Source organism: Barbus barbus (genome assembly GCF_936440315.1).
Source record: "Barbus barbus genome assembly, chromosome: 13".
NCBI lineage: Eukaryota > Metazoa > Chordata > Actinopteri > Cypriniformes > Cyprinidae > Barbus > Barbus barbus.
The window spans coordinates 12,542,994-12,559,449 of NC_136741.1; the positions used below are offsets into that span (position 1 = coordinate 12,542,994).

Sequence of the window (16,456 nt, forward strand, 5' to 3'; positions counted from 1 at the left end):
CCTCCTAAATTTATTGCCCCACTGATAAATATCCTCTTGCGTTTCTTTAATGTACACTTTGTAAGCTGCATATACATCACTGAATGTGTAAAACCGCTTACAAATGATAAATCTTGAAAACGATCAACTTTCAATAAACATAAATTTAGTTCATCTTGTCATGCCCTGAGATTGTATTGAAATTAGATTTATCAAATTCAGCAGAATTAACGCACAGTCCTCCAAAAAATTAAATTGGCTTATCGTCAGACAACATTCTTAGTTTACAAGGATGGCAATAGCCTTGAGTATTACAGGAGGACTGTGAGATATTTCCAACTTTCTTTCAAAGCCACAGATTGGCACAGGGCGGACATTACGTGCCCATCTTCTCTAACTTTGCATAGTGACAGCATATCATGTGCTGTAGTTAAAGAACCAGTGGCAGAAAGAGTCTGTCCATAGAAACACTGCTTGGACAGGGCTTTTCAAGTACGGGCGGCTTGTCTCGATAACAGGGTTGGCTTCACCGAGGCCACACAAGAGAAAGAGGGTGTTAGCAGCTGAGTTAGAGGTGGGACACCCAGGGTGAGGTCACATGCATACACATCAACAGAAGAGGCCCTAATCTAAGAACCTAAGAACACTGTTAACAACAACAAAAACACAACAAATATGGCCCACACCTTCGATCTTCGTTTGCATTCATTACACAGGACAGGTATACAGAGGCACCTCTTTTAAAGTGTATCTGCATATGAGAACTGCAGGCAGTTAAAGACCACTGCATGAAGACCAACGGAATGTGAAAAAAAAACGTTTCACAACACTGGCAATTCCATTCCTTCTCAAACTCCAGCGGAAAAGATCATGCAAGACCATGAGTAGGTAAGGACGCATGAGAGGTGTGATGTTATCCAGAGAAGGAATGGGGGACATTCGAAGATTAGTACCTAAGTTACTACAACAAGGATGCAAATGATAAACGATGACACCAATGTCCATATCATGATGTCATTACTGTCCTTTCTTGCATTCCATTGTACTTGGTGCACGGAGAAAGTTGCGATGGAGAATCAAATGTTCTCCTATCAGTTTCCACATTGAGGCACTAACTATTATTTTTGATAATAATATCCACGTCCAATCTAATCGAGGTGCCTCCTCAAGACAGATAAGACATTTGACGATTTCATTTGAGTAGCAATGACATTCACTTTGATAGAAAGGGGGGAGAAAGTACAGACACAAAAAAACATACATTGCAAGTTTTGTATGATTGTAGAGTTTGTTCTTCCCTTCATTCTGATTTTTTTTTCTGCACTCAAGTTTCTGGACCAGAGATGGATGACAAACAAACACGTTTTTTTGAATACCAGTAAGGTACAAAAACAAAGAAAAAAAAAGTTAAAAGTTGCCATAAGAAGTTTTAGTTGTCATTGTTTTTCTTTTTTTCATTCTTTTTTTTTACTATACGCTCCGTTATCTGATTTATTGGCTTCACAGAAGGAGCATAACTCTTGTAATAAGTGCTATGATAATACCCCTTTAGGAAGAGACATAGAAAACGTAGATGTCTTTTTTGTTTGAACCAAATGCAAAGGTCTCTTATTCTGTACTGCATTAAGAGAAACCCATTGTATTTGGTATTGTGCCTGACTCCCGTGCCATGTGTCTCTGCTCTGGGTTCCGTTTCTGTTTGGTGAAGAAGTGGCTGGGAGACTGTGTGATCCCACACATGCCGAGTTTAAAACAGCATGGAGTGATGTCAAAACACAATTAACAGTTCCTCCTTTCCACGCAAATACCGAACAGCCAGCAAGCCAGACAGACAGAGGCAAGGTGGGAAAATGAGTTCAAAAGTTAAATTCTTCAAAAATCTTCGAAAAACAAAAGGAGTCTTAAGTTTCAGTAAGCTTCAGTGTGGACGGAAGAAAGGGTCTCTGGCTTCTATTGCACAATGCATCAGAATGAGTTTCTTGTCTCGGTTGTATCTCAATAAAAATGGCCAACCAGATACATTACATTGTAACTGAATAACTTCTGATTGATTCAGCACTGAAGTCCATTAGGTATAATTAAAAAGCCTCCACTGAGAGTGTTTTTAACAGTGGTTATGTACTCGCACACAGATGCTTGGTCAAGTTCCAGCAGACACGCTGACATTCATTCATCTACATCAAAGCTTAACATTCAGCTTATTTTTTTTAAACCATATACATTTCTGTAAAAAGAAACTGGCGTGAGTAAATAGAAATCATAGAGCATTGCAGCTCCCTTTTGTAAAACTAAAAGAATTAAAGAAAAAGATCATTGGTGATTTGTCATGCTGACAGGCCACTGCTAGGAGTGTTCTTCTCATTTGCTCTGGCCTATTCGCTGGCTCAGAAACAGAACTGTGCAAGATACTTAGTTTTTTTTTGTTGGTTTTATAAAATAAAAGTTTTAAAGAGGACCTGGAGAGAGAGCACTTACGGCTAATATAAGTTCTGAAGAAACTATGCAAAGTTTAAAACCAAAAAAGTACCAGGATCATTCCAATCATCAGAACAGTGTCGCTATAGGGAAAGGTGTCATGAGGTCTCGCTGTGCCTGGGTCGCTTTCAGACGGCTGCCTCGTTGATGGCTTCTCCTGAACAACACTTCTGAGAAAGAAAAAAAAAAACAACCTTTGGAAATAAAAAAAAAAAAAGCATTAAAAGGCTTCTGCTTCTACTGATTCTTGCTTCTCAAGGTCTTTGAAAACTAAGAACAAGATCCACGAACACAACAGAGTCTGACGTAAAAACCAGAGGACAAATAAACAGCAGTGGGAGGTTTGCAGCTTTGTTTCACCCTAAACCTCCATTACAGCTCCACAAAAAGTGATTATCGCCACATTGATTTGCTTGGGTTTTGATCCATTAGGTCTTTTGACTTTGTTGGTTTATGATGTCCGATACATCCTACATGCTCTCTCCGCTTAGCAGGTCTCCCGGGAGCAGAGTGTTAATTGGGATGGGGCTGCCGATTACCCTGGTGTCATCTCCATTTGAGGGAGCCCACAAACTGGAGTACTGCGGCACACCTCCCCACAGCAGGTCGCCTCCGTTTCCGCTGCTGCTGTTCCCGGTACTGCAGACTGTCTTGGTGCGTCCTCCAACCCCGCTCCAGAGGCCTGTGGGGTGGCCGGCAGCAGGGTTGCCCAGCCGGGGTTGATTGGAGCCTGGTGCTGGGCTGGCCTGCCAGCTGGTGGTAGGGTTAAGGGATTGGCCTTGTGCAAAGAAGCGGTTCACATCGTCCTCACCGGCAAACTCTGCAAGGATGGTAGTGTTACCCAGCACACACCTTGAGAGGCAGACAAACAGTTGGAAGGGATTCAAGTATTAAAAAGCTTTCTTGATGGATAACACATAAAATAAGCTTGAAGAGAGAAAGACGACATGATGCATATTTATCTATAGGACTTGAATTTAGAAAAGGAAGAAACAACATACAGCTAATACTATAAATCGCAAATAAAAGCTGTTCTCGAACATCCTCTTAGGCTCTGTCCCAAATGGCACATTTCATGTGCACTTGCAGTCTTGTGGACATACAATGCCGGCTGTGTGCACATGACTCTAAAGCCCGTAGGGCTCTGCAGCAGACTTCTACCTGACAGTCAAAGAGGCATCACGTCACAAAAGTGTGGACTCAGAGGAAGACTGTGGGGGTTTAGGGTGCCATTTGGGACAAGGCCTCAGAAAGATTTGATGTAGAAGAGCTTGTAGTCTTACATGTGCAGGGATTTTTGGGCTTTGGCAGCCTCCTCCTTGGAGCTGTAACGTACAACAGCATTGCCCTGCGTCAGGTTCAGATGGAAGGTAATGAGAGGGCCGTGCTGCATGCACAGAGTCCGCAGAGTGGAGCCGTCAATCTGATGCACACACATAGATAAATTATTAAAATTCATTGTTATCATATTCAAGTATTAAGGGGCAGTTCAGAGAGAATGTGTTCTTGCATTAATAACAGGCATGGAATAGTAAAAAGATGCTGCACTACTTTGGAATGCACTTTTTTTAAGAAAGCTGGAAAACACTGCAGTACTTTCAAAATCTGAACAGATTTGAAACACTATAGGCATCAAAGGCTTGCCAACAGTGTAAATGGTTAAAGAAGAAAAACTGGGCATCATACACTAAACACCTGAGGATCTCACACACACTTTACACACACATTAAACACAAAGAAATCTGTCTCGTTGCTAGGAGGTGAATGACAAATAAAAACAATGTGTTTTAAAATCAGCCCAAAATATCTTTGATATTCTCTGACTGGACTGATTTTGAAGTGTGGGAACTTGATTTTTAAGTGTGTATAGCTAAGAACCTCCTATCATAATGGTACATAGATGCCACTGTAAACATATACTCAGAATATGCCTGCCTACGGCTTCTTCTGATTGGCCCAGTGTTTCGAAATTGATATTGATGGTGCCCTGTTTGTCAAAACTTCTTTTTGTACTCATGTCAGAGATGCTGGAAAAACAGAAAGACATTCTGCAGTAGTATAAAAATGTTTTTAAAGAAGATGTTTTAAAAAAAATCTCTACATTGAATGAATGAATGAATGAATGAATGAATGAATGATGCATTTATATAGCGCATTTATTGTGTATTGCCGTACACCCAAAGCGCTTTACAATTATGTGGGGGGGTCTCTCCTCAACCACCACGAGTGTGCAGCATCCAGTTGGATGATGCGACTGCAGCCACACTACAACGGCGCCAGTGCGCTCACCACACTCCAGCTACAGGAGAGGAGAGAGAGCCATAGAGCCAATCAAGTGTATGGGGATTATTAGGAGGCCATGATAGAGGCCAGTAGAGGGAATTTGGCCAGGACACCGGGGTTACACCCCTACTCTTTACGAGAAGTGCCATGGGATTTTTAATGACCACAGAGAGTCAGGACCACGGTTTAACGTCTCATCCGAAAGACGGTGCTTTTTGGCAGTATAGTGTCCCCGTCGCTATACCGGGGCGTTAGGACCCACACAGACCGCAGGGTGAGCACCCCCTGATGGCCTCACTAACACCTCTTCCAACAGCAACCTAGTTTTCCCAGGAGGTCTCCCATCCAGGTACTGACCAGGCTCAACCCTGCTTAGCTTCAGTGGGCAACCAGTCTTTGGCTGCAGGGTGATATGGCTGTGGCGCAATTTTTTACATTGAAAAAAATTTAAAATAAGCAGAGCGCAACTAAAAAAAGTATAGTGCATAATGCTACATAAACTCAACACAACATAAAAAGTGACATACCTGTACATTTCTGTACTCTCATGCGATATGAATCTGAATAAATCATATTAGTTTCACAGTAATATAAATTGTTTGCTCTATGCACCTGAGGAGTAAGGTTTCTCAGCACCAGCCAGCTGCTTCCTCTGTTGGGACTGTCAGTGCTCCAAGTTGCCCCTTCTATAACAAAAAGTAAAGAGAGAGAGGTTTGAAAAAAAAAACATGTTGCAGCTGAGCATATTTTTCACTAAATTCTTGACTTCTGCCCATTTGCAACTCTAAACACATAACTTGAGAAAGACAGAAGGAAGTGTGACTGGTCGACCACACTACAGCAGAACCTCGTGAGTAACTGGTTTTGCTGCTTTGTACCACACAGGTGTACTGAGGATTTACCTGAGGAGTAAGAGCTGGTCCAGCCCTGGCTGAGGCCAAGAGAGTTTCCACCCCAGGTGGAGGAGAGCTTGGTGTTGGTCAGGCCTGGAGGGGGGCGTGAGGGAACACTGGAGTTACGTGTCCCTGGGGAAACCTTCCATAACTCATGAGATAAAGAGGCCTGTGTGTGGGAGAGGGGTCCAGGGGACCAGGTAGACTTCATTTCCAAGAGTTTACCTGAAGAAAGGGAAGAGAGGAAGAAAGAGAGGGACAAATGAATAACAGCAGTAGGTACAGTCACCACCTATCATTTCCTCTAAGGATTGGTTAAAACAATATGCCAATAGAAATTTGTTTCTGGTTGGGGTTATGCAAACAGCCACAATGGGGTAGAGAAAGTCCATTCCAATGGCCATTTATTTCAAATAAATTATGCTGTTTTCAAATTTCTATTCATCAAAGAATGCTGAAAATTTTTGAAAACAGTTTCCACAAATATATTAAGCAGAACAGCTATTAATTATTTATTGAGCACCAAAACAGCATATTAGAATAATGAGACACTGAAGACTGGAGTAATGGCTTCTGAAAATTCAGCTTTGTCATCACATGAATAAATAAGATTGTAAATATTTTATTTAAAATATTAAAACAGAAAACAATTTGTAGTAATACTGTTTTAGTGAATTATACATAAAAGCAGACTAAGTGAGCCTAAGAGATTTAAAAATATTACTTATCCTATACTTTTTAATAGTTATTACTAAAAACATTGACAGTACTACTGAAACCGAAAATCAGGGAATCTGTGTGATAGAGACACTTGATTTAACAATGTTATAAGGAATGAAGTGTTTGGCTTTCCATAAGTGACCAACATTTTTTAGAATACTGTAAACTTTTATTATAAGAAAATGAAAAATGTCTGCTTGTATAACCTACCGCAACCTCTTATTCAAGTTTAAATATATATTTTTTTATATATATAAACTTTTTAGGAGTTTATATGAATTTTTAGGATTTTAGGAGAACACACACTTGGTGAGGGGTCTGTCTAGGTGCAAGGATAAATAAGGGTAAGTAGGTCTAGTGTGGGGCAGGGTCGTTTAGGATTTAGGGCTGTACCTGGACTGTTACCGTCCCTCAGACCGAACGAGTTATAGGCACTGACTGACCACTCACTCAAGGAAGACATAGTCCCATTCTGAGAAGGGGATGAGGCTATTATGGCCATTTGTCCCAAGTGGATAGCAAAAGGGGCATGAGGAAACAGTGAAATACATTTATTGTGTAATGATCCTTAAAATAATGATTTCTGTTATAGCTTTAAAGCAAGACAGTCAATGTTCATTTAGCAGTAAATATTTCAGGAATTTTAAGTAACAAGCTCTGCTAGTCTGTTAAAACTTATTTCATGTGCATCAATCATCCTTACCTCCAGTCCTGTCACGTAACAGGTAGCGATTCACATCCTGTATGTTAGTGTTAATGGTGGGGCCACTTGGAACACTTCCTGGGGTCATGTTGGGGTCATTCTCAGGGTCAATGTTCTGCAGACCTTTCCATGGCACCCCAGGGCAGAATTCTGAGAAAAAGCAAGAACATAATGGGTTGTCCAGCATCTAAGACTCAAGTATGTAACAGGGGTCGGCAACCTTTTGGTCACGAAGTTCCATCTTTTCTGGTTAATCACTGTGCCATCTCATACACATAATAAAAAAAATATTACCATGATCAGTGTGGATAATATGCCACTGAAGCTTACCAGGAGGCCAGTTGATATTGGAGTTACTAGACATTTTCTCATTGGGGCTTTTGCCTTGTGTCCAGCTCTCTGGAGACACGAAGGTGCTGGTGGGGGATTCAGAGCTTGACATCAGATTGTATGGGCTGAAGGAATCTTCCATGGTGCTCTTTCCAACAGAAACATGGGAATGAGCAGAAGAGATTGAACCTGAAACAAAAGAACAGTCTCTTTAATCTGTTTATTCACAGGAGGGTTTACATACGACATCATATAATAAAATATTTAGAGACTAAGCAACCCAAACTCAGATATACTGTATATTTTGATGCCCAATATCTGAAATGCTATTTTGCTTCTCTAAAAAAATTCATCTTCAAAGATACAATCTGAATAATAAAATTCAAGATTACAGGCTTCAGCTTTTGTCCTCAGCTGAACTCACTTGGATAAACGTACTGTTCAGGCAAGGTTTAATGATAACTAATGCCAAGGAAGGATAATATTTTAAAAGGCCCTGCTGATTCAGAGCAAAAATAACTCTGGAATGTCTGCAAGCACTTAACTTGAGAGGGAGTTTTGTCTGTCCTTTTGAAATATACAAATCTCAGGGACAGAAGTTGTGACCCAGTGTCTGGAGTTTGATGTTTGATTAAGTGTGTTTTCATTGAGTGGAATGTTGTTTGTGGAAGCAGAAGTCTTTTAAAGGATGTTAGACCTAGAGGCTATCATATGATTGTCTTGACATTATAGATTAGATTAGATACATTTTGTATTTCACAGTGAAAAATCAAGCCCATAATATGTCTGGAGCAATGAATAAATTAATACCGTGCTTATTGAGGTTTGCCTCCATGTGCTGAGCACTAGCTGACAGGGAATCTATGGAGTTTGAATGAGTCCACTGCGAGAGCCGGGATTGAGGCTGAGGGGGGTCTTTGAGAGATAGACTTCCCACCTCCATACAGTTTACATTCATGTTCGGGTTCAAACCAGCTACAGGGGAGCGACAAAGAGACAAGGAGATTAATGCACAAACGCAAACACAAGGGGAAAAACATCAAGATCAAAATAACTAAAAAACTATAGCTTGTCAATCAATGAATCAAAAAAGAATACAATTTATTACACAATATTCTAATACATTATTCACTTATAACAATATTTGTGGCGAAAACCCCCAATGAAGTCCCAAATGAAGATAATTGAAAGGCATTACATTATGGCAAAAAAAAAACAAAAAAAACAACAATTTCAGTAAAGTCACAAAATATTTTTTTTTTATCAAACTAAAGCAATGTTTTAAGCTGACAGTCCTACTATTATTACAAAGTACTATGCAACTATCAGCTACTATATAAAACTTGAACTTTGTTTTAAGACGCGTTTATTACTGTGTAATTATACAAACAATTACTGAATAATATAAATTAACAACATGTACTAACTATAAGGTTAGGATTTGTATTAGTGTTAGTTGCTATTAATTCTGCATAATTTACTGGTATTACTACAGTATGTAAATGGAACATACATAATAGTAAAATAAAGTGAAAAGCGCGTGCGCACACACAGCAAGCATACGCATACAGGAGTGTGTCCACATGAGGCTTGTTCTCTTACAGAGCGTATAAGAGCTGAAGGAGTTTGGAGAAGACTGCTGCTCTTTGGTCTGCAGGTCTGAGACGGAGAGGCCTGAAGTCTGAGGATGACCCGTGAAAGTGTCCAGGCTTGCCTTGCCAAGATTTGGGTGCAGGCCAGGGTGAGAGGAATGTGGAAGCTGCTGCTGTTTAATAAGCAGGGCCTGGGCCAGCTGACGCTGGTGCTGCTGGATCTGCTGCTGCATGTTTGTGATTGTACGTGCAACCTGTGTGAAAGGACAACAGTGATCATCATTTTCATTTTATATGGAACATTATTTGTCATAGTCAAGATAACTATAAGCTAATATTTTAGGACTAGAATTATTATAAGTGAATAAATATCAGGGCCAGTAAAATTAGTCTGTCATACTTGCTGCTCTTGTTGTTTGATGGGACCAGAGACATTACGCTGAGCCTGCATCATTTGCTGCTGAATCTGCAAACGCTGATACGCCTGACAGAAAGAGAAAAAGACATAATTTGAGAAAGAAAGGAAATGACAGAGAAACAGAAAGAAATATAAATAGAGATAGAAAGGTGATGGGGTCATTATCAAGACAGAAAGCGCTAGCATCTCACTCCTTGCAGACAGGCCAGTGGGTAGATGACAATCACTGGTATTCATGTGGAAACAGCAGAGCAGCAGAGTGAACTGTGTGACTCACCACCTGCAGTTGTTGTAGTTGGTACAGCAGGGTCATTTGTTGAGGATTTATTGGTGAGGTTAAAAGTGCAGGATTCAGTCCAATGTTTTTTGCCGCAAACTGTAAGAGCTGTGCTTGAACCTACAAAAAAAACAAACAAAAACAAACCGGTTTGTGCAAAGCCTGATGATCCATGTTATCCGCCATGATTTGAAAATGATGTTCTTGTGTGTTTTAGTGGAAGCAAGGAAATCTGACTTCCTGATGAAAATGAACAACAAATTTAAATTTTTGGGTAAACTACCCCTTTAAAGTCCCAGTGAAACCAAAAGTTTTTTAGTATCAATATGTTAGTCTTAAGCAAAGGTGGATTGTAACGAGTTACATTTACTTGAGTACATTATTTGTGTAACTAATACTTTTAGAGTATATTTAAAGATGGGTACTTTTACTCTTACTCAAGCACATTTTTTGTGAAAAAACGGTACTTTTACTTCATTACTGTGGGCGACGCTCCTCTCGTTACTTTATCTTAAAGTAATAAAAGTTAAAAATGCTTCAATTTATTCCAAACGCGCCATCTACTTTTCTCTGGGCAATGAGCGATGCCAATTCGCGAATTATTCATTCTTTTGAGTCAATTCTGTTCAAAGGCTTGATCAAACCAGTTGGCAGACCAGTGAATTGGTTCGCCAGTTTGAATGATTCGTTCAGTTCCCTGCCACATGCGCTGAGTCGTTTGAAGCGGTTCTCACTCAAGAGCGTTGGAGACGTGACTTTGGATCTACAGTCAATTGAAAGCAAATCTGCAAAGGCTATTTTTTGCTAGCTATGAAGATCTTTATTAGATGAACACCGCGTGTGCTGTCTAAGGTTCCACAGGTACAGATAGGCTACATTCAATTACAGTAAACGACACCACTATGACATTACCAGTTTGTTGTACATGTACCTTATACATTAAATAAGCTGTCACAGAGTATGAAATGAACACCCGCCAAACCCACGTTAGCTCTGTACAGCGGCATTCTGGTGCTCTCACACACATACATTTCTACTGTCACACACATACATTCTCCTTACACATACATACATACATTTCTGCTTTCACACATATGCATTCTCCATTCACATACATACATTCCTACTCTCTCACACATACACACATTCTCCATTCTCATACATACATTTCTATTCTCTCACACTCATACATTCTCGTTTCACATACATACATTCCTGCTTTCACAATTCACACACATACATTCTCCATTCACATACATACATTATACACTAACACTAACATTATACACTAACTTTTTTTTGGCATCCATTAGTTCCTGTTTAAGTAGGAAGTCACTCTCAGACCAGGAATTACATGTGCAAGACTTGCTCAGCTCATCCTAACACAACTGTAGTTATGCTATTCAAAGTCATCCTGTTTTCTTTTTAAGTAAATTTTTTTATTTATCTTAATTTTAAAATATTGTTATGTAACCCACTTGTTCTACAGATCTATGCACAAAGGATGCACTGATCAGGATTTTTCGTGACCAATTCCAATGGGTGTTTTTTACATTAAAATGGGCCGATTCCTATACTCGTTGCCTATTTATTTTCATTTATTAATTGTTTATTTTGCTTTGTTACTGGTCAAACTAACCTTAAGCAAACAAACTAAAATATCTGCAACATGAAGCAACTGCACAAAACTAAAACATCAGATGAGCTGAATAAATATTTTATTATTACTCTTTATTATTAGTGTTTTATTACCTTAATTATATGCATCATGACACCACAACAAATTCCTTGTGTGTGTGTGTGTGTGTGTGTAAACACACTTGGCAATAAAGCTCTTTCTGATTCTGATGAAAAGACAAATTCACTTTATGACAGCAGGTGGCGCTTATAGAACAGCAATAGAAACTGCTGTACACAGCTCCGCGCTTATAAACACTCATTTAGCACTTATATATATATATATATATATATATATATATATATATATATATATATATATATGTGTGTGTGTGTGTGTGTATATATATATATATATATATATATATATACACATACACACACACCCCCACACATACATACATATATATATATATATATATATATATATATATATATATATATATATATTAATTAGTGCTGTCAATCGATTTAAATTTTTTTACTAATTAATCGCACATTTTTCTAAAATGATATCAATACTACTGATGTCTCTATAAAATAGTTTTTTACTCTTAATATTTAACCATTGACTTCAGCATTACAGTATAATTAAGAGCTATCAATTTTAACATTTATTAGACTTAACGTCTAAGTTAAGTGAACTTAAAACAATCTTCACACAAACCCATTATAATACTTACTTTACCTACTTACTTTTGTCATTTAGCAGACGTTTTTGTCCAAAGCTACTTACAAATAAGAAAAAGTAACTAAAACTAAAAGTTACAACTCTATAAATACTATATACCCACATATTTAAGAAAATAAAGAAATTAAATAAAACTGACACATGCATATAACAACATTTCAATAATAAACATATAAATTAAAAAACTAAAATAAAAAGCGATACTTCTATCCCTTGCCAGTGTCCCTGTCCGGTGGAGTCGCACGGTAGAGTTGATGGTCTTTACACTCTTCGGTCTTCACACTAGGAGGGCTTCACACGACGGCTGCCGCGGTATAATAACCTTTTTTATACCAATCCAACAAATCACCATTTCAATTCAGCTGGACCCACTTTCCTGTTTATCAACTAAAAATGGCCAAGCAAGTGCAGACACTGACAAGATACGCGATACAGTACGAGACCAAACGCGATTTCAGCACCTCTCAACACAGTAAACAAAATAAGCGTTTCCTAGCAACGGCAAATGTGCTAAACACTGAGACAAGTAAATACACTAACGAGCTGATTTTAAACTTCCGCTGATAGACTGCTTCTCTAAAAGACTATTTCATTACACTGCCTTCTGTTGGCGCTTGAATCCACTTTCCTGTTTATCAACTAAAAATGGCCAAGCAAGTGCACACACTGACAAGATACGCGATACAGTACGAGACCAAACGCGATTTCAGCAACTCTCAACACAGTAAACAAAATAAGCCAATATCTATTAGAAATCTAAGAAAAATTAAATCAACAATAAATATATATAAAAAATTCCATGCAAAGGAGGATGAGTCACACAATACAAAAAAATTATAATAAATCACATTTACCTACATGTGCCCCTCAGCAGAAATATACAGAAAATGAATAGTTACCTAACACTAAATTCTAAATTAAATATAAATGAACTCCTTAAAGCTATAAAACTTATTGATTTCCTATTTTTTCCTATTTGTTCTTGGATTAATAGACATCACAGCAGCTGGTTATTAGCTTATTTGCCTGCTATTGCGTTAAAAGCTGCTGCTGCTGAACGTGACGCGGATCTGACATGCATCTTATTTTCTCACAAATCTCTTTACCTTTTCTGACCCACTTCAGGTGTTTACCTTTTCTGACCCACTTCACTTAAAGTCTCTACTAATGAGCGGACGAGTTGAATCGGGTGTTTTAGATGAGGGAGACAGTGCTGGGGTGCCTCAGGACTAGGGCTGGGTATCGAGTTCGATACTTTTTAGGCACCGACCGAATTGCCTCGATACCACCGAGTATCGAAAAACGTCTTGTCGTTCGGTACCAAATTTCGATACCTAAGGGGTTAATCTCATTAACGTCAGTGAGCCAATAAGCCTGCACCACTAGGTGTGTTTGACTAGAAGTGACACGGTGCTGATTGATCAGTGTTTGACATCCGCGAGAGCAATTCGAAAGCATACGGAGCAGTCTGCTCTCTATATCACGCAGTTTCGCTTACTTGACACAGACTGAAGCTCGCGTGACATTTCAGCGTCTGCCGTCTCACTAAATGAGGACATAAACACATGAACAACAGCTCCAGAACTGCTCTGAGAGTCACTTCATGAGCATTTTACCGTTTGATTCGAGTAAAACTAACGTCATATCATATACACACAGAACTGTAAAGGTATTCCCGGAAACCCGTCAAAATAAAAGTTCGGTTTAACTTGGAAGACACTGCGGCAGAAACATATTAATATTGTTCAGCGGACAGTACATACTGCTACTACTAGGCTACTATTAAAATTATTAAAAATCTTATTTTTTAAGTAATTATCACACAACATTTCTTCCATGTTTTAATTTTAATAGTAAAATTTTGTTTGCCAAAATAAATACAGTTTTATTTTCAATAATTTAAAAGAAAAATGAAATTAATTTTTTATGCCTTGATTTGAAAACCAGATACAGAACACAGAATTTCTGAGGAAAAATAAATCATTTCATAAGGCTGTTTTATGAATAAATTTTAATAAACTAAGTAGTTTTTATGCATTCAAATAATTAGACATACTACAACATATAATTTAATAACAATAAAACATATTGTGAAAGAAAATAAAACATCCACTTATGAAAGTGGATAAAGATTTTAAATTTCTTGAAGTCTTTAACAACCTAGAATAAATTAATAGAAATGATGATTCTGTCTGAGCTATGCGTTTTAAAACGAGCACGCACTAGTGTAAACTGAAAACTATTTGAGCTTTATTAAAATTATTTGTACTGATTTATTGTGTTGGCTATATTTTGTTCCTTTGTGCAGTGGCTCAGGAGATTACAGTCTTTGAGTCTGTATACATGTCAACAAGCTGAAAAAAATAAAACCAAAGTTTTTTGAGATAATGTAATCTTGTTAAAACTGTTTTCATTAAATGACAGTTTTTAAAGCCATTTCAGAGACATGTTCTTAAATGTGACGCATATATAACATATTGCATGCATGCACACAGTTTTAAGGCAGCTTTAATCGCCTTTTTGGTAACTTCATGTCTTAGCTGACAGCATCATTACCACATTGCATGCACATAGTTTCTTTCGCTGTTTGATATGAAATAATACAGGCTACACGCTCGTTTGACTCGCGCCTGGCGCAGAGGCGACGTTAGAGCGTGCGTCTGAAATGTCTCCCGTGTGATGTGGTCATTTCAATACACTCAATACTTGGTTGGGCCTCCTTTTGCATGAATTACTGCATCAATGCGGCGTGGCATGGAGGCAATCAGCCTGTGGCACAATTCTACTTTTTTGAGATGTACCTATATTTTTATATATATATATATATATATATATATATATATATATATATATATATATATATACAGTGCCCTCCAAAAGTATTGGAACAGTAAGGCCAATTCCTTTATTTTTGCTGTAGACTGAAAACATTTGGGTTTGACATCAAAAGATATGAGATGAGAGATTAACATTTCAGCTTTTATTTACAGGTATTTTCATCTGGATCTGATACACAACTTAGAAGATAGCACCTTTTATTTGAACCCACCCATTTTTCATGTTACCAAAAGTATTGGAATATGTGACTGACAGGTGTGTTTTGTTGCCCTGGTATGTCCTATTAATTGATTCTTCAAACAATAAATAGCACTGAATGTCTGCGCTCAGTTTCAGATCCGTGCAGACTGCATTTATATTTAGTTAGACGTGTAACCAACATGAAAACCAGAGAGGTGTCCATGGGTGAAAAACGAGCAATTGTGAAGCTGAGAAGATGAAAAATCAATCAAACCACTGCACAAACACTGGTAATAGCAAGTACAACCATTTGGAATCTCCTGAGGAAGAAACCACTGGTGTACTAAGTAACACACCTCAAATGGGTAGATCAAGGAAAACATCTGCAGTTGATGACAGAAACATTGTGACAGCTGTAAAGAAAGACCCTAAAACAACTGTTAGTGACATCAGCAACAACCTCCAGAGGGCATGAGTGAAGGTATCACTATCTACTGTTCGCAGAAGACTTCATGAACAAAAGTACAGAGGCTACACCAGAAGATGAAAACCACTCATTAGCAAGAAGAATAGGAGACGAGCCCCAAAAATTCTGGGACAAGGTTTTATGGACTGATTTTATGGACCAAAGTGATGGAAAGGCTAAAGTTTGGAGAAAGAAAGAATCTGCTCATGACCCCAAACATACAAGCTGATCTGAAACACAGTGTACACAGGTGTATGTACATTATAGTACATATTACACAAGTAATGTAATGGCTTGGGCCTTCATCGGTTCTTTTGGGACAGGCTCATTAATCTTCATTAATGATATAACACATGATGGCAGCAGCAAAATTAATTCTGAAGTCTACAGAAATATTTTGTCTGACAATTTACAGAAAGATGCAACCAAACTGATTGGGAGATCCTTCATCATGCAGCAAGATAATGACCCAAAACATAGTGCCAAAACAACAAAGGAGTTCATCGGGGGCAAGAAGTGGAAGGTTTTAGACTGGCCAAGTCAATCTCCACACTTAAACCCTGTAGAGTATGCATTTTACCTGCTAAAGAACAGACTGAAGGGAGTAACCCCCCAAAACTGAAAGAGGCTGCAGTGAAAGCCTGGAAAAGCATCACAAAAGAAGAATGCAAAAGTTTGGTTTGGGTCACAGGCTTGATGCAGTTATTGAAATCAAAGGATTTACAACTAAATATTAAGTCTTTTTCACTTTAATGTTAATTTCACTAATGATGTTAATTCTATCTGTTCCAATACTTTTGGTAACATGAAAAATGGGTGGGTTCAAACAAAAGGTGCTATCTTCTAAGTTGTGTATCAGATCCAGATGAAAATACCTGTAAATAAAAGCTGAAATGTTAATCTCTCATCTCATATTCATCTTTTGATGTCAAAC

The 16,456-nt window shown here is 38.2% G+C and overlaps 1 protein-coding gene across 1 annotated transcript in view; it reads right to left on the reverse strand.

Annotated features, from left to right (window-relative positions):
• Positions 1 to 1,448: 1,448 nt before the first annotated feature.
• Positions 1,449 to 16,456, reverse strand: part of LOC306879583 (trinucleotide repeat-containing gene 6C protein-like) — a 58,799-nt gene continuing 43,791 nt past the window's right edge. The window contains exons 13-22 of the mRNA XM_079432636.1: positions 9,671 to 9,790; positions 9,376 to 9,459; positions 8,986 to 9,229; positions 8,194 to 8,358; positions 7,384 to 7,572; positions 7,054 to 7,203; positions 5,640 to 5,855; positions 5,350 to 5,423; positions 3,738 to 3,877; positions 1,449 to 3,306 (exon numbers count right to left, since the gene is read on the reverse strand). Coding sequence (XP_079288762.1) covers positions 2,925 to 3,306; positions 3,738 to 3,877; positions 5,350 to 5,423; positions 5,640 to 5,855; positions 7,054 to 7,203; positions 7,384 to 7,572; positions 8,194 to 8,358; positions 8,986 to 9,229; positions 9,376 to 9,459; positions 9,671 to 9,790 — 1,764 coding nt within the window. The 3' untranslated portion in view covers positions 1,449 to 2,924. The remainder of the gene's footprint in view (positions 3,307 to 3,737; positions 3,878 to 5,349; positions 5,424 to 5,639; positions 5,856 to 7,053; positions 7,204 to 7,383; positions 7,573 to 8,193; positions 8,359 to 8,985; positions 9,230 to 9,375; positions 9,460 to 9,670; positions 9,791 to 16,456) is intronic.